Source organism: Magnolia sinica, chromosome 3 (assembly GCF_029962835.1).
Source record: "Magnolia sinica isolate HGM2019 chromosome 3, MsV1, whole genome shotgun sequence".
NCBI classification, from domain to species: Eukaryota; Viridiplantae; Streptophyta; class Magnoliopsida; order Magnoliales; family Magnoliaceae; genus Magnolia; species Magnolia sinica.
Window position 1 is genome coordinate 106,858,195 of NC_080575.1, and position 19,075 is coordinate 106,877,269.

Genomic DNA, 19,075 nt, shown 5'->3' on the forward strand with positions numbered 1-19,075 from the left:
AAATTCCACCCTGGGGTGAGTGTGTGGGGTGTGTGCGTGTGTACAAAAAAAAAAGCCTCAGTCTTAATATTAGCCATTTGAAAATTATTGGCCACCTGAAAATTACAGAGAACTCGGAGCGATTGGCACAATCAAAGTACCAAAATCCCGTGGACACCAATTTTCTACATCCCATTACCGGGAGCCCATATAACTGCACCCACCGTGATGTGTTTATACACTCCATCTAGCCACTGTGCAGGTGGGCTAAAAAAATCAGGCAGATTCAAGACACAAGTCGTATAGACCATAAGAAACTGTGGGAATTAAACGCCCACCGGTGAAACCTTTTTAGCCCGGCCCCACAGTACTAAAACGGACTGATATTTGTGCTTTCCCTTAATCCTGCTGGGGAATCACCTTATGAATCAGTGTTTTCCCTTTACCCTGCTAAGGGAATCACCTCATGAATCAGCTGGATAACATATAAAGATCATGTTAGCCTGAGGAAGGCTTCAATGGTGGGCGTCTCCATCCCCATTGTTTCTTGTGATGTGGCACACTTTTAACGCTTTGAAAACGCCTCCTTTTTGTTCCAACATGAGCTTTGAAAATGCTAAAAAAATGCTTGGGCTAATGTCCCAACGTGAGCTAGCAAAATTGATGGACATTGTGTGGGCCCGACACAACTTCTGGCTACAGAAGGGTTATGGAAACTCGGCCGGGAGTCGACAAATACCATCACCAACCTGAGCCAATGATCGCACCCCCAACTATTCGAAATCATCGGTGTTGAGGACTCTACCATTTTCCTTTGTTTTAAGAAAGGAAAAAAGGAAAGTGACAAGAGGCATGCTTGCCTTTGTGCAGAAGAAAGGAAAAAGGAAAGTGACAACAGGTCTGCAGATTCTGAGCCATTCATTAGATGGGCCCCACAACCAATGTGCCTGGCCAATGATCAATCTCCACTCATCACTTGGGCCACACATGTCACATGAATTTGATCGTTGTTCATCTCTCTCTTTATCTCAGTCTTTTATTGGATCATGTTCCCTTCCCGTGGCTGGTTCCAGCTGCCCTGCGGTTTAATTGTTCCAGGGTAGAAAGCTCCCCTACCTTCTGCTACATAGGCTCATCACCAAAAGGGATTCTCCGTGACCTCTTGCTACACTGGCTCATCACCAAAAGGAGTTCAATCACCACGGGCAGGAAATGGCTAATAAAACGACCTTAATGATGGTACAACTATTTTCATGGGAAAAACCGCGTCATGGTACCGTTTGTCAAAGCAAATGAAGTCACATGGGTACCAGTTCTTGAAGAATTTCGATATGCCCATAATGCTTTTGGATAATTTCAAATATAATGCTCTCGGATTCTCTTCTAGTATTTTTATGATAATCCCTTGATTATTTTGCTTGTGGACTCTGCTTGACCATTTTCTTGTCCATAAATACAGTGAAGAGTTTAATATCGTTCCATTGTCGATGATAATAGACTCAGCATATTGAATGTATGAATAATATGCACTTGAATTGATTCAATTACATTAGTATATTTAACATCCTTCATAAGCTTAGCTTCAACCGATTTTGTGAAGTAATCTGTTGCCATGATGATGAACTTGTGTTCTTTTGAAGATTAGAGTTTTATCATCCCGATCAAGTCCATTGCCCAACCTTGAAAGGGCCAAGACTCTACAATGGGATGCAACTTTGTAGTTGGAACATGTTGAATGGGGCCATGTTGTTGACATGGCCTACACCTTGTGCATATCTAACACACCAGTCCATCATATTTGGCCAATAATAATCATATCTTTGAACTAGTGCTTTTATTTTTCTTCCAACTTGGTATGCTTCACACACACACACACACACACACACACACACACACACACATATATATATATATAAGCTTCACCCATCACTCTCATTACTTCACCGATGATAGTACATTTCAACAATAGACCATTATATGTTTTTTTTAAGAATAATTCATTGTTTATCATGACATAGTAATTCATAGCCATCAATTTAGTCTTTCGATCAATTTTCATGCTTGGGTTATTCAGAAATTGAATTATGGATTTCTGCCACTCAGATAGATCGGCACTTGCTTATATATCCTTACACGAGGTTTCTTTTCTTTGATCGATGGTAACAAATACCTTTGGGCAGAGATGAATTGTTTAACACTCCTACTAGGAGCTTCAAGCCGAATGTGAGTTGTGCCATTGCATTGGCGCCCGTATTCTCTTCTCTCGGTATATAATCTATGATGATTTCATTGAAACATTAAATCAATTTTTGGGTCATAATTAGATATGGGATTACATTATCATTGGTACATTTGTACGTTCCTTTGATCTGGTTAATGACCAACTGAGAATCACCGTAAACTTCTACTGCCTTTTCTTTAAGATCATGCTATGTGTCTAAATCGATTATCAAAACTTTATATTTGGCTTGATTGTTCATGCATTGGAATTCTAATTGAAATGCCCACTCTTGTTTTTCACTGATTGGGTTTGTGATGCTAATTCTTGCCCTCATCAATTGATCTGTTTTTGACCCATTAGACATCAATTTTCATGCTACAAGACTTGTCATACGTATGTCGATTGATTCATTAGCAGTCAAATTTTTATATTTTAGTCAAGTGATCAGCCAAAAATTGGCTATAACTTGTCCTTTTACAATTTTTTTAGGCACATAATTAACGTTGAATTCAGATAAATCTAAAATCCATTTGCCTATTCAGCCTCCAAATAGGCCAAGTTAACATGTATCTAACAAGATCAGAGGAAGAAATTATATTAGTATTAAACAGAAGATAATGTCATAACTTTGTTGCTTAATAGTATAGTGATAAACATAATTTTTCAACCGGTATTCGTTCAATTGCATGCTTAAGTAATAAACAACCTATTCAATAGGCATATACATTAGACATCGTTCAATAAAATATTAGAGTTTTTTTCATGTTATTTTCACTTGGCTGTCTTGGTGTAATCCTTTTTATATATTTTTCCATCTATGAGAGATCCATCTTTTCCAACAAAATAAGGACCCAGTCCTGCATCTACCAAACAGGCCCTAAGCAATCATCCATAATTATGTTTTTTAAAGCAATCAAAGATAGCAGAACAAAAAACCATGCATCATGCAAAATGTAAATGGATTATTTTTCACATCATGGAAATTCATGCAGGACTATCCTACTTGTAACTGAGATCACAAGAGTCAATCTGTGCAGGGATTTCTGACGTCAACGGCAGCTGCGCACGTAAATGGCCGATGGTTCCATGGATGCTAGTGATGAGGAAGGACTTCAAATCTCCACATGTGTGAGTGAGACACGTGTGGAAGAAACTCGTTCACACGCCAATCGCATGAACGCTCACCACAGTTATTGCTTATTTAAAATAAAAAGAAACAGAGGGAGAAGGGGTCTTAGGAATATTGGAAATATTAGAAAAGATTATATTCATCTTTTGTATATAAGGAGTAGTAGAGAAGGAGCCTTCATTAAACTCTCGTGTACAGAGTTGTGAGAGAGGGTTTTTCTCCACACGTGTGGCTTCCTTAACACGTGAGGGGAGTTAGAAGTTCTTCCTCATCAGGTAGGAGATCCTACGTGGACAAGTCCTGCGAAATTCTTGTCAGGGATAGGGCAGCCGGGATCTGCCTTCGGGACGTAGACGCAATTGGAATGATGGGAAGGTGGAGGGAGGGCTCTCTGGAGGGACTGAAATGGGAGACCATGAGTCGGGGATATTCTCAGTCCCTCCAAAGGTCTAGTTGCTTGAAGAGGCTGAGAATTCAGAATCAGGGAGATGAAGAAGTAGGATACAAGGGATGTTACAGTAGAAGGATTTCTTTTGTAAAACTCCATGTTTGAGATTAGGATAGGTTGAAGGGAAGTTTTTCTTTATGTGGGTTTTCTGGTAAAGAGATGGAATGAAAGGAGGAGTCGTTTTAATGAAGGTGATGAGAATGAAAGGAGGGGTTGCTATATATAGAGAGAGAGGTGATGAGGATTCTGGCCTTCAATTTAGAGTAACTACAAGGTCCTGATGCCACTTTCTACATGTGTGCCACGCTTCGGAGTTCTAGAACGCCGATTTCCTGTCGCAGGATGTTCCTGCACTCAGAAGCTACGTGGGGCCCACCCTAATGTTTGCGAGAAATCCACCCCGTCCATCCGTTTTTCTCTCTCATTCTAGAATAAGAATAAAAAAAATGACAGAGATTCAAAACTCAAGTGTGCCACTCAAGAGTCAAAGGTTGGAAAAGAAATGCCCACTATTGAAATCTTCCTGGGGTCCACCTTGATGTTTATCTGCCATCCAAACCATTCATAATTTGATTCCAACTTGATGAAATGAAAACACAAAAATGTTAGACTGATACGAAACTCTTGTGGCCGTATGAATGTTTCAACGGTGGTGGTCGTTTAATCCACAATTTTTGCTTTTGTGTGACTCACTTGAGTTTTGGATCCTACTAATTCTTCGTTCCCTCTTCTAAAATGAGCTGAAAAAACGGATTGCCGGAGTGGATTTCTCACAAACCCCACACAGATTGATCAGACGCAATCCGCGTCCATTTATTGGGAAGGGAACCTCATTGCGTGGTGTGCCGCACACCACCGGTGGTATGTTGACGTCACCAAGTTCTGTGGGCCCACATGATATATATATATATATATATATGTTATATCAAAACCGTCCGTCCATTCGGAGAGATCGTTTTATTGCACACCACGCAATCCACTTCATTAGTAGGAAAGAGGGGCTGACTCCGAAAACATGGTCAGAACTATACATATCTGATATCGTGTTCACCTAAAAATAAACGGGTAGAAATAGTGCTCAGTAACAATCTTAATTAACGGGAAATCTTCCATTCAAAGCTTGAGGTGGGATCCATTATCAGTGGATCGGAACCCAGAGATATAATCCTAACTCTTCGAAATTGCAGCCACTAGATTAGGAGGCGGATTGGCTATGGCTACTGGTCGGTGCTATGTGGGCCCTACCATGATGTATGTGTTTCATCCAGTAGCCAAACCGCACCCATTGGATTAATGAGTGTTTTTTGGATGGGTGGGGTGTTTTTTTTTAATTCCTGGAGTGTTTTTTACTTTTATATCATATCTACTTGGAAGATTCAAAGATTCGGATGAGTGGATGGGTGGGGTAATTTTTTATTTTTTATTTCTCTTTTCTTTCAACTTCAATGATTCAAAGACTCAATAATCCCAGCGAGTAGGTGGGTGGGTGGGGTTTTTTTTTTTTTTTTTTTTCTAATGGTGTTACTTCTTTCGGACAGTATTTTTTTGAATGGGTGGTTTTTTTTTACGAGTGTGTTTTTCTAACTTCTTTCAATTTCAAAGAATCGGAGAGTGGATGGTGGATGTGTGGTATTTTTATTTTTATTTTTTTGCTCTACTTGCATTACTTGAAAGGTTTGATTCGACAGAGCAGAAGCGGATTAGGTAATACCCCGGCCTCACCCAAGACCGAGTGGCCCTTGCCGTGGGTCCACCTTGATTTATAGGTTCTGTACCATGCCGTCTATCCGTTTTTTGTTGGATCATTTTAGAGCATGCATGATTCCAAAATTGAAGAAGATTTAAACCTCAGGTGGATAATACTCTTTGAAACAGTGGTGATTGAATGTCCTATCATAATTTTTTTTTTAAAAAAAACTTTTTAAGGGGCACCGTTATTTTTTGGTAGTGTTTATTTTACATCCAATCCGATGATATGGTCACATATAAGATGAAGTTTAAAAAAAAAACAATTATCATCTTGATCCAAAACTTTAGCTCATTAATGGTCAATCAACACTGTTTCCTATGTTAGGGTCTACTAATAATTGGATCTACTTCATTTTTGGGACAGGGCGCTAAAATGACAGGAAAAAGGATGGACTGCGTGGATACAGAATAGATACATCAAATTAAGTAGGCTCCACTGTACTGGCCGCACCATATTGGGTTAGGCCGAGGTCTCACCTAATCCGTATCAAATCTCACCACGTCACCACCGAAATCGGATTGAACGTACTGAGTTACTCCGTATGCTCTTACCGAACTGAGTAAACTCAGTTGGGCCCACTGTGAATGTATTTTGTTTATCCATGCCGTCCATCCTTTTCAATTGTTGACTAAGAAATTGAAGAATATCCAAAGCTCAAGTGGACCATACCATAGGAAACAGTGGGAATAATGATTTCCACCGTTAAAACCTTCCTATGGCCCACGGTGATGTTTATTTGTCATCCAACTTGTTCATGAGATCACAAAGACATGGATGAAGGGAAAGCAGAAATATCAGCTTGATCTAAAACTTCCGTGGCCTCTAAGAATTTTTCAATGGTACGCGTTTAATTCATACTTTTTTCCTATGGTGTGGTCCACTTGAGCTTTTTATATGCTTCATTTTTTATCTCATGCAATAAAATTATCTGTTTAAATGGATGGATAGAGTGGATAAAATACATAAACTACGGTGGGCCCCACAGGTTTTACTCAGTACACTTAAGGCCTGTTTGGATTGACGTATACTAGTGTATTGTATTATATCCAAGTACTGTTCATGTATACATTCGAGAGAAATCATTATACATCCATATCAACACATGATAAATCAATGTTTGGATTAGAGCGCTTGTTTGGGCAGGTATACAAATGCGTCCAGTGATCAATGTTTGCAAACGACATATTAGGGCTGCGTAGTGTATATACATATAATATTGAGGCCGAATAGAGCTGGCTATTCCCATTGTCGAGCTTCTCAGGGTTGATTGTTAGTGCTATGTGGGCCCCTCAATGATGTCTATGACCCATCTAGGCCGTCCATCTATTTTACAGTTGTCAGATCGTGTTTGAATTAGGGTCATGTACCCAATTAATGTCGTCCGAGTAGAGTATTGGGACACATATAAGATCTAACATCAGCAACATTGTCAGGTTTGGGAGGTAATCCGATTCCAACCGTGCATCTACTAATTGTGGGACCCATCATGATATGGCCCATTATTTTTTATCTGTACAATCTCGAGAAAACCAACATGTAGAATAGAAGTTGATAAATCACGAAAAAAAATAGAAAAAAAATATGTGAAAAATTAAAAGTTGTTAAAACCCTGAACATGTGATCGGATTGTCGATCCAATCTGCTAGAGAGTTGAACGAGTTCAAATGTAAGTTCCAAAAAATGATCTGCTTTTATAACTCTGATTTGGTAAATGAAATCTCACTTCGCCCTGATCCAACTCTCCGAGAAGAGTATCGACTGTATTATGAATCTCAAACCTTTGGAAAAGAACCGGAGGAGCTGGCTAGCCACATACAATAGAAGGTAGATGATCAAGAGTGATGAGGGAGTAGAAATATTTCGTTGTCTATAGATACAAACCCCTGTAAAAGAAAGAAGCTTTCGCATGCGAATACTGCCTCATGAATAGACTGCATTGCATGATGCATTGCTGTTTGACTTTACATTACCGCCGTTTGAAATTTTGATCCTCTGAGGTATTCGCACGCTTTGTACTCCACGGACTTGAACTCCAATTCAAACATTGTATAGTGTATATTTCTACATTTAATATAATGTAATTCAATACCGACCGTCAATCCAAACAGGCCCTTAACGTACCGAGTTACTCAGTACGCAATCCGCTTTCGTCACCACTAAGGGTGATGAGTGCAGGAAGCAGCTTTCTTACAAAAGCCTTTGGTGGAAAGTTGATGCGCTGGGATGTTAGATGGGACTATCATGATGTTTGTGAGAAATCCACCTTGTCCATCCTTTCTTTATAGATCATTATAGGACAAGAAACTTAAAATTACAGTCATTGATCAGGTTAAAACATTTATATAGCCACAAAATTTTCGTATCAAGCTAAGTTTTTGTTTTTTCACTTCATCCCAGTAGGATTGACCTTATAAATGGTTTGGATGGCATATAGACATAAAGTTGGAGACTAAAAAGTTTCAACAGTAGGCAACTCTTTCTCCAATTTTCCCTCCCACATGCCACCTTGATTTTTGAATCCACCTAATTTTTTATCTCGTGTCCTAAAATAATTTGGCAAAATAGATGGACGGAGTGGATTTCTCACAAACATCACAATGGGCCCCACTTAGCATCCTGTAACTTCTTATAACTTAAAAGGCTTTCCCTGTAAATCACAGTGCTAGACTATGAGTCCCACGCTTTTTGTACACGTGTCATTTGTGTGAAAGATAACTGTTAGGGGAAACCTAAATAAGGATAACCAGGGTCGTCCTGAGCTATCTGAATCAGCTATTAAGGCCTGGGAAGGAGAACATTGTGTCAGGTGCGAGCCGACCTTTGAGTTACGCCTATAGGTTGGCCGAGACGAGCTCTCGATCTCGTCTTCGTCTTCGTCTTCGTCCTCATCTGAAGATGACGACATTCAATGAACTCCGACCCCAAGTGTTCCGATGGTAAACTCTTACTGCTATTGCTCGGTCCCAGGCTTAGGCAAGACGAGGCCGAGCCCGGGTGGTGACGCTCCGAGTACTGAGCCTGGGCATTACCCTAAATGCGGACGTGACCGAAGATCTCGCCCGAGAATACACGCCCTTAAGACATGATACGCTACACGACACAAAGATTGCAGATAATATTCCCACGATTACAATATCCCCATGATTGAGCAAATCGTGCCGAGATTAACGGACGCGATCCTCTCTACCCACAAGTATAAAAATACCAAGGGACCCCATTGCAACAGGTACGCAATATCTCACACCCTCTCTCTACATTACGCGACTTAGACCCAGATTCCCTAGCCTGACTTAGGCATCGGAGGGTCCCCTGTTTAAAGTCAGGGTTTCCTTTCCTCAGCTTTTTGTGCAGGACCAGGGTCCGTTCAAGGCTTGCAGCATTGAGTTGAGGGTGGTCCAAATTTTGACCTCAACAATAACTATGGTTATATCTTTGGCCTCAAAAAAGGAATGCGGATTGGGTAATACCTCGCTTGTTTCGAGGCTCGGCACATGCAGGGGCTCTAAGGAGCGACCGTGATGTATGTGCTTTATCCACACCATCCTTCTATTTTGCTGTATCAGTGTAATATATAAGTTCACCATTGAAACCTTTATAAGGCTCACCGTGACGTTTATTTTTAATCTTACCTATTCATAAGTTAGATAGATCTAGATGAAGGGAAAGCATAAATATCAAATATCAGCTTGATACAAGACTCATGTGGCTCCTTAGAAGTTTTCAATGGTAGTCATTTAATCCTAAACTTTTGTTGCTCTAAAGAAGTTACCGTTAAATCCTAAACTTTCGTGGCCCTTAAGAAGTTTTTAACGGTAGGCATTTAATCATTATTTCACTTCAACCTTGGATCTGCCTCATTTCAGACTTATACCATATGGACGTTGGATCTCAAACAAAATTGACTCGTGACTTTCACGGGTGCCTTTTTCAAGGGCTTTGGGTGTTTGAGTATTTGAGAGTATTTGACTGAGTCGCCACTAGTCAATCACTCTGTCTCTATAATTAGCTAGACCCTATAGAAACGTTATGGCAGAAAGGATCCAAAAATACTTCTCCCTAAAGTGAGTTTTTGATTTGTATTCAGAGATTTAAGGTAAGGATTACGGTTACAAAGAGGGATTGTGTTAGGCATCCGCTCTACACGTACGAATGTGCAGTGTCTACTTCGTAGAATTGCTCTGGCTCTTGTACTTTGAATATGTATAGTCTAATGCTAGATGTATAAGTAAGAACAAATTTTTTATGGGCATGATCTGATTATATCTGCAAGCAACAGAACATACATTTGTATCGATTGGATAAACAAATGGATATGCGATGTGATGCTTCTGATGTCATAACTATTGACCAAGGCTTCTGATAGGCAGGATCCGATTATATCGACAAGCCACAGGGCATATGCCTTGACTGACAGAGTGAAATGCAAAAATAAGTGATCATACCAAGCAACGGGGTGGAGTGGACAATATTGTCGCAAGGATTAGTTTAAGCAGCTCAAATTGAGATTTTGTTAGCTTGAGAAGCTAGGATTAGGGTTGAACTAGGAGTAGGCTCTCTTTCCTCGCTCTCACTCTCCATAGTGGAGGGATGGGATTACTAAGACTTTAGAGGCTATGAACTTGTTAGATGCTTGTTGTTATTGAAACGAGAAGGGGAGGGGCGAGTACTTCCTAGTAAGTCTAGGTTCAATCAAGGGTGAATGGTTGAGATTCTAAAGTGCCATGTGACATGATCTGAATGGATAGATGGCTTAGTAAAAGTGTGATTTTGGGTTCAAACAAGTGACAAAGAGGTAATTATGCATTTTCACTCATGCATACATTACAAGGGGAGGTATGGCACTAGTGGAGAGCTCCCTGCCGAAATATGGGGTATGTGGTAGGCGGCAATTAGACCGGTCCCCAAGGCATAACTTTTCCCCTGTTTTGGCTTTGGGGGGGGGGGGTCCCATATGTGTGTGAGGGACCTTTGTCTGTTGTGATGTTCACACATCGTCTAGGTTACAAAATTTCTATTGAGCTTATGGGTTTGGACTTTAGGCTTGGTCTTGGGTTTGTCTAGGGCTTGGGTTGACTAGGTGAGTTGACTCAATGGGTTAACTCGGTTGAATCAGGTCTTGAAAGTTCTAGGGTTTGAGTTTAATTATAGGGGTCTAGGATTTAGGATCTAGGTTAAGGTTTTTAGGATCAAGGTTTGAGTTTGAGGTTTAAAGTTTAGGGTTTGCATCAATGTTTAGGTTTAAGGTTTGGATCTATGTTTGGGTTAAGGGTTTGTCTATCCTTCAAGATCGTCCAATTTTGTTAACTTGTTAGCATAAGGTGGGGTGTCTACATAACCCAAAATGATATGGGAAAATGAATAGACGATGTGGATAAAACCCATATATCATTGCCCTTCGAAGCAAGGGTTGTCAATGGGTTGGGCTGGCCTGACAAGTTTTCGAGCTTGGCTTGCCTCAGGCCAGGCTCAGGTTCGGGAACTAGGCCCAAGGATTAGGTTCGTACTTAAATTTTAAGTTCATTTTCCAAGCAGGCTAGGCTTGGACTTAGCCATCCAAAAGCCCGTCAAATCAGCAGCCCGTTAATTTTTTAATCCATTCCAAATTCTCTCTTACTTCCTTTTCTTTATATCGACAGATGATCTCCGTCATGAGGTCCGTCATCTTCGGACATTGAATCAACAGACTAGATCTTTGTCCTCCCTTCACATCCACTAGTTGGATTTCTGTATCCATTTTTTTATTTTTTTTTGCCATCGGTCTCCTTTCTCTACTCCTTGGTGGGTGTACGGAGTCACAAAGGAAGAGGCATTTTGGGACGAGGACGATGAAGACGAGAGCTTGGAGTGGCAAAGATTGAGATCAAACCGAATCCTGTAACTAAGATCGAATCCAGTAACTAAGATCCAACAATGAAATACACATCTAGAAGAGGTAGAGATTGAGCTTAGAACAAAAGAAGAAGAGGTCCAAAGGAGAAGGGTTAGATGCCCTTAAATGTGGTGATCACACTCTAAAATTTTCTTTTTCCAAAAACCTTAATGCATCATAAATGGGTTGTGCTTAGGTGGGCCACAACCTGATCTCTAGGTGAAGTTTCTTTTTTCTAAAAACCCTTCAAATCAAGTTTTTTCAGAAGTAGTTAATGTCATTTTTAAATATTACAACAACTCTATTGTAAGAGCAATCCAAATAGTTGTTTTTTGTTGATCTCATCATAGATGACCTATGCCCCAAATGACAAACGAATTGATGACTACAATCTTCATATTTTAAGACAATTGGGCCATCTATTATCTTGTACGTTATATGTGGATCAACCATATATGGAGCCCACCTTTGATGTGTACCGTCTATTGTGTGAGCCAAACCTTTAAAGTGGGTTGTCCATCATATAAGGCCCCTCTTAAATGTGAAGCATTCATTGTTAGGAGCCTACGCCTGGTGTGACCCTATGCATTGTAGAATACCTCCTACATGAATATGGCTACAGATACTTATTAACCTCCATCACAGAAAATGCATTCGCAACCTCAGCAGACATGTTCAAGTATCTATCCAGCAATGGCTTCTGGTACCAAAAAATCCAATGGCAACAGTCTGAGAATTTATTTGATTAAAATAGTAAATATTCGGGGGAGGAGACACAAGCAAGCCACTCACTGAAACCTTTGCCTTGATCAATTTAAGCTTTTGAAACACACTCGCAAAAGAATTCACAAAATCCAGGTGCCGTTAACAAGCATGCAAAACACAAGTTCTTACCAAAAAGGACTAACGAATAAAAAAGCATATCAGTATTCCTTTTTTCCTAAATTTTTGCAATTGGACGAACAGGATGATGAGGTCGTTGCTGCAAGAAGAATGCATCATAAGATTTCTGCGGAACTTATGATTGAATGAAAGCAAAGTTAGAGTATATGCGTGTCGACATGTACATGCACACACAACTATAACCATGACGAATGCTTAAAGCGTCGTTTGGACTAAAACACAGTTCCAGTGTGCCGTGCTCACAGTAAGTTGGCATGACATAGAGTGGTCGCAGATACTTTCATGGTAAAGATGGACCAGAGAAGGCCGGATCGTAGGTAGAAATGATCTGGACTGTCAGAACTTTAAATTGGACATCTCACAAAACGGGTAGGAGAAGCTACTTAAGCCAGCCAACCAACCTGCTACGCAGGGTTTTTTTTTTTTTCGGTTAGCTTGTTAGTACACCCATTGTTAGTTCACACTTCACTGTTAGCCACCCCCACTAGGGAATCGATACAAACACCTTAGTGTTGAAATGAGGTATCTTTCACTCGGTCTACGCGGGCCATGCCGGATTTGCAAGATTTCATTCGAATATAACTTTTGAAGTTTGAGTTGTAAGAGTCTTGCCGACTGGCAAAAAGGGCTTAGAAAAGTTAGGAAAATAACGTGGTTGGGCCAAATAAGTGAGTGCCACACGGCATATAGTTAGAATGGCGTTAAGAGTATCTGGGGCTGGACTGGTGATTCCATCGCTGATGAAGGGAAAACAGAAATACAAGTACTATCCAAGACTTCATGGGCGGTAATATCTGTATTTCTAAGGTGTCTACCATCTGCAATGGTTCCGCCATATATTCTGCGATGCCAGCAACATCCCGGTCGTGAATGGTGCTGAGTGATCCAGACCACTTCTATTTGGGCCTGGTCGTGAATGGTGGTATATCTATCATAACAGGTGGGTCATGCCCCAAAAGTCTCCTCTACAGAACAATTCTAAATTCTCAATTGTGGCAAGAAAATATATAAACAAATCAACAGTCCACGTTCAAATGATCAGACCGCTGCCACAACCGTTTCCCATTCTCGGAAGTTACTAGATTGATACCCAAAATGGAATCCTCCTTTTTCTTTTGGATAGACCTTACTTACATGGAGTCCCACGAGAACAACAGTCCCGATCACAAGGCCCATTTTCCCAATGTGTATCCACACGAGGAAACTGCATACAACGTTTATGCAACCACCCGCATGTTAGCGATCCTATCAACGCATATCCCTTATCGGCATGCATTTGGAAGCACGTGTGCGGCGCATAATACCAAATCCCGGAAAAGTCCAGATGCTAGGAGTCATCGTTCAGGGCGAAAACAGAACTTAGAATACATACAGATGCATTTCCCTGTGATGCTTCGCAATTTTACCCTTTCAATCCGGGTTCTCATTCAAAGATCCAAACCGTTTATAAGATCGTATCAGTTTGTATCTTGAATAGAAATCTAATTATCTAAGCTCGTGATAATTTGGCTCTTTCATTGTTAAAAGAAATGGTAATCATGAACTTTATATAATCAAACGTTTTCATGCTAAATCTTTGAAAGTTTTTCAATTTTGTACATCATCATCTAAAGTGAGCCATATCACATGAACGATCTAGTTCATTGAAAAGAATCCAAATCCAAATAATAAATTAACGATGCATCATATTGCAATATGTAGGGATGTATTATAACAAATTTCAAAAGATAATTCCAAAGTTTACCTGGTTATGATCGCCATGATCCTCTATATATGGAAAGAAGGAAAGAGAGCAAACGCAAGCAAACATAGTGAGACATGGATAAGGGGGCCGGCAATGTATGTTGGGCATCGGTCATCGATGGAGTCCTGATCGAAATCTTCTCCAAGCTAGACTTTGATTCGCTGATATCGGCCGCAAGCGTGTGCCATTCGTGGCGCTGCGTGGCTCATTATCCAGAGTGCTGGGATTGTGTCCACTTCAATCATTATGAAAGATTTTTAGACAACTACATCAAAGAAACTGCAATACCTACTGTTAATCGAGAGAGGACGTTCAGGGAGTCTGAATACATGATAAGGCATGTTGGAGCCGGAGCCAAGTCAATCTGTGTCCGCCGCATTGCTGATGACACAACGGTCATGATGATTGCGGACAGGTTTGGATTCTTCGATTGACTCTAAGTACCAAATGGTCAGCCCTGAGGGCTCGGGATGCAGAGATGGTGGAATGATCAGAATTGTTCATAGATTATTCTAGCAATGCAATAGTAGTCGAATGGGAACCGTTTAAAAACGAAAGTCGATGATCAGGTTTCGCTCCAAACATAACTTTTAGGACTATCAGCATCCAGAATTTGGACGATCATCCCAATCATCTCTGCATGTGGCCCCACCGGGTCATGCATTGCTTGTTATAAACGAGTCATATCTAAAACACTGAACCAATGCCAAAACTGCCCAGATAGCTGGCTTGGTTTGTATTTGAAAGTGGTTAAATAGGCCTGGCTAAGCAAGCCTGAATCATGGTGTGACCCAGTCCAATTCCAGTCCATGAGTCAGGGAATTCAGCCCCAATCATCTCTCTCTCTCTCTCTCTCTCTCTCTCTCTCTCTATATATATATATATATATATGAAACGATAATAAAAGGTTGACCTCATGGGAACTTCTTGTGAGGTCGAGCTGTGTGGGTCCCATGATGATGTGTCTCGTACGGAATCGGATTGCGTACTGAGTTACTCAGTACGCTCTTATCGTACTGAGTAAACTTTGTTGGGCCCACCGTGAATAAATGTAGTTTATCCACGCCGTCCATCCGTTTTTCCAGATCATTTTAGGGGTTGAGACCAAAATTTAAATATATCAAAAGCTCAAGTGGATTATACCACAGGAAAAAGTGGAAGTATTGATTTCCACCATTGAAACATTCCTAAGGCCCACAATGGTGTTTATTTGTCATCCAACCAGTGAATAAGATCATACAGACATGGATGAAGGGAAAAAACAAATACAAGCTTGATTTAAAACTTCTATGGCTCCCAAGAACTTTTCAACGGTAGATGTTCAATTCACACTGTTTCATGTGTTGTGTTCTGCTTGAGTTTTTGATATCATTCATTTTTGTGATGAACCTCTAAAATTATCTGGTAAAATGGATGGACGGAACGGATGAAATGTATGAATGATAGTAGGCCCCACAGGGTTTACTCAGTACGCTAAGCGTACTGAGTTACTCAGTACGCAATCCGCTTCCGTCTCGGACGTCAACACCATGTATTTGATGAGTCCCAGGTTATGGGATATCCTAAAAATCAGTAGTATATGGAACTTGGTGGAGCCCACTTGAATTTTGGATGTGTCTGGAACTCAGTCTGACCCCTCATCCAAGTGGGACACACACAATGGATGGGCTGGATTTGTGAACCATATCTCAGTGGGCCCAATAAACGATCATGAAGGTTTTAATGTGAGGGTAACCCCTCTCAACTGTTGTATGTGGTGTGGTCCACCTAAGTCATGGATTTTATCTGATTTTTAAGCCTGTGGCCCACCATGGAATGATGCATCTGACTGATGGGGTAGATGTTCTAGTACACATACACACACATATATGTTTATGATTTGCATTTCTCTTTGGTCTGGCCGACCAGAGTTTTGTATGGGACTGAAAGTTGGTGCTCACGTAAGAAGGAATGCATATAACTGGTACCGGTTCTCACCAGTTCTGCTTATAGTTGGAACATTTTTAGAAATCATTTCTTGTGATATGAGCTCAAAATCTGAACCGTCCACGTGCTGCAGCACCCCAGAAACTCTCTTGGCCCAACTTTCACCCTAATTCAAAACTTTGATGGGACATGAAAAAAGGAAACAGTTTCTTCCCTTGATTTGGGCTCACATCACAGGAGATGAGTTCTAACCAAGTGTTTGAAACAAATTTTAATTACTTGCATCCAAACAGCCTCTTAAGTCAAATATGGATGCAATATTATCATGAACAAATCACTCCACTCTTTTGTGGTGAATTTGGTGGTCCAGATATTGTTTGTTGAACCGATATAATTCTGCCGATTCATAGCAATAGTGATTGTTTGTACGTATCTTACAAGAATCAAAATCTATCACAAGGAACGGTGATTTTTTTTTTTTTTTTTTTGGGGTCATCAACACCATCAAAGGGGCTTAAAGCCCTAAAATTTCAATTCATTAACATGAATCATGTTGAATCCAATTGCATGCTAGATGCCCGTCAATTGAGTCAATCTCCCTTCGAGATACAGATCGAATCTCACCAGCTGCTCTTCTCAATCTAATCCGCACTTCCAAGCACCTGAAACTCATCGACGTTAAGTTCTGCAAGGCTGTTTCCGCCTCATTAATCGAAGAAATGGGTCAATCTTGTCCAAGCATAGTGGGCCTCAATTTGGGCCATCAACGTGTAACAGAAGATATGGCAACAGCGATCGGAAAATTCATGCCAAAACTCAAGTGGCTCAACCTCAACAATGCCACTATATCTTCTGAAGTTCTATATAAGATCCTAGACTCGTGCACTGAGCTAGACCACGTTAGCGTCATACGGTGCCGTAAACTGATCATGAACGACGAGCTCAAGAACAGGTCCAGTAGAATTGAAGAGTTCAAGTACTCCCCTCTGTATATTTGCCGATCAGGGGCGGCTCAACATTTTCGGAGGCCTTAGGCAAGTCATAAAAATAAGCCCTTTTAGTTTAAAAAATAAATAAATAAAAATAATAAATTCAAAATTAAACAAAAAATTTGCTTCTTGCCTTTTTAGAATTTAATTTATAAAAATGACGTTAGAATTTAATTTTTTGAGAACTTAATTAACAATAAAGTAGGTACTTGTGATCCTAAGTTTTTGGAGACGAATTTATTAAGAATGATGCTATTATTTTGAAAAGAAATGATAGAGTTAGACTGTTATTATTGATAGTGCTAGTTTCTAGGATTTGTTTTTTATTTTCAATTTCAAATTTGCAAACAACTAGTTGGACTGTCCAACTAGTTGTAACTTAATGCTAATTAATGTTAATGAAGGGTGCCCATGCAAAAGATACTTTAAAGAGGAAAAGGAGTTACTGGCTGGGATGGCTCCACCACGGTGTTCATGTAAAATCCACCTCAGCCATTAGCTAAGTTACCCAATACTGCACCCAGGGCTCTTAAATCAGCAATATCAGTGGTTTAGATTGACCACACGATTAAAAACAATCTACAAAGAATGCTTACCCTGAAAATTGTTTCCCTTGGTATGGCCTCAATTCAATCATTTATCAGCTTTCATTTTACTCATCAGGCCTAGAATCTGGTGTGGAATCCAATGGTTGGAATGGATTTCACATGCTCATCATGGTGAGCCTGGTAACAATCAAGGGAGGACGTCTCTCCCAACTGTTTCTATTAATATGGCCCACTTGAATCATGTATCAGCCTTATTTTTTGGCTCTGTACCCTGCACATGATTACACATCCAATGGTTAGAGTAGATTTCGTGGTAAGCATAACGGTAGGCCATGTGCAAATATAAAGGGTGGACCTTTTGTACGGTTGGTTCCCAAAAACGTCGGACATTCTCGAGATTGGTGGGGGAGTGGATCAGTGTTACCGGGTAACAAAGCAGATGGTGTTTAACTGACCTTGGGGCCCACGGCATCTGTGCGCTGTATATCTACGCCATCCAACAGTTTTTACACATCATTCCAGTGTATGATCTTAAAAATAAAGTAGATCCAAATTTTAAGTGGATCACAACACATAAAAGAGTAGACATTGAATACCCACCATTAAAAACTTCCCAAGGCCTATCATAATGTTTTGTAGGGCCACCATCTAAACTAATTTTTAGATGCTAATATTTTGTAGGCCTTTCAATGAGTTTTATTTCAAAAGATTTAGGCTTTTTTTCTTCTTCTTAATTTTAATTTTGTCATAAATAAGACCTTCGTAATTAAGAAATTTTAATTTTGCTATAATACAGGGCCTTCATAATTAGGGGGCCTTAGGCGTTTGCCTCACCTGCCTAACCCTTTGAGCCGCCCCTGTTGCCAATCAGGAGGTAGGTAATAATGGTTTGTGATGACAATCGTAAAGGTACCTCCTTCCATTATCTATTAGAGGAATATGTACGAAATGAGCAAAATACTATAGTCTGAATTTTGCCTTTGCATGTGTGTGGAGGTGTTTAGAATTCTCATAAAACAAAAGGCAGTGTATGTCATAATCCAAAACAAATGAGTGAGCAGACATGTTTAAAATTTTCATAGAGTGAAGTTGCTTACAAGCATCCCTAACTAAAAAGTGATGAATTCATTTCTAAGTGGCAAACGAGCAGTCCTAATGCTGCATTTGGATGCCGAAACCAATTGAATGGTGACATTTAACTCCATATAGAGTGAGGAAACTGTAGTTAGCAACAAGTTATGTTTGGGAGAGTAGGCTCAAATTTGTAGAGCAGGCTCAAGTTATGATAAAGACTCACCACTCACCATCTTCGCATCGTAGATCGGACCTGAAAGGCATGCAATTGCAATGACTACTTTTGTACCATGAATGGTAAGAAAATTCAGAAGCCCCAGTGCATTAGAACTAGAAGGAAGGCTGACGGACCAATTTGTACAAATGGAGTCCATCAAGATATTTATATGCCATCTAAACTGTTCATATGGTGACTCCAACAGGGATAAAGGGAAAACACAAATATCAGCTTACACAACTGATGGACAAAGCAACAGAGACATCAGAGTCGGTCCG

At 40.2% G+C, this 19,075-nt stretch overlaps 1 protein-coding gene across 1 annotated transcript; it reads left to right on the forward strand.

Moving 5' to 3' along the window:
• The first annotated feature begins 14,117 nt into the window (after positions 1-14,117).
• LOC131239047 (F-box protein SKIP1-like) lies at positions 14,118-17,114 on the forward strand. Its single transcript, XM_058236609.1, has 2 exons — positions 14,118-14,458; positions 16,544-17,114. The coding sequence occupies exons 1-2, from the start codon at positions 14,118-14,120 to the stop codon at positions 17,001-17,003; spliced, it is 801 nt and encodes a 266-aa protein (XP_058092592.1). The 3' UTR covers positions 17,004-17,114.
• Positions 17,115-19,075: the final 1,961 nt, after the last annotated feature.

Bases quoted from the DNA above. Each gene is read 5' to 3' on its own strand.
- LOC131239047 (XM_058236609.1), top strand. From the start codon at position 14,118: ATGGATAAGGGGGCCGGCAATGTATGTTGGGCATCGGTCATCGATGGA. The intron at 14,459-16,543 runs GTTTGGATTCTT...ATTGCATGCTAG, and splicing joins GTCATGATGATTGCGGACAG to ATGCCCGTCAATTGAGTCAA.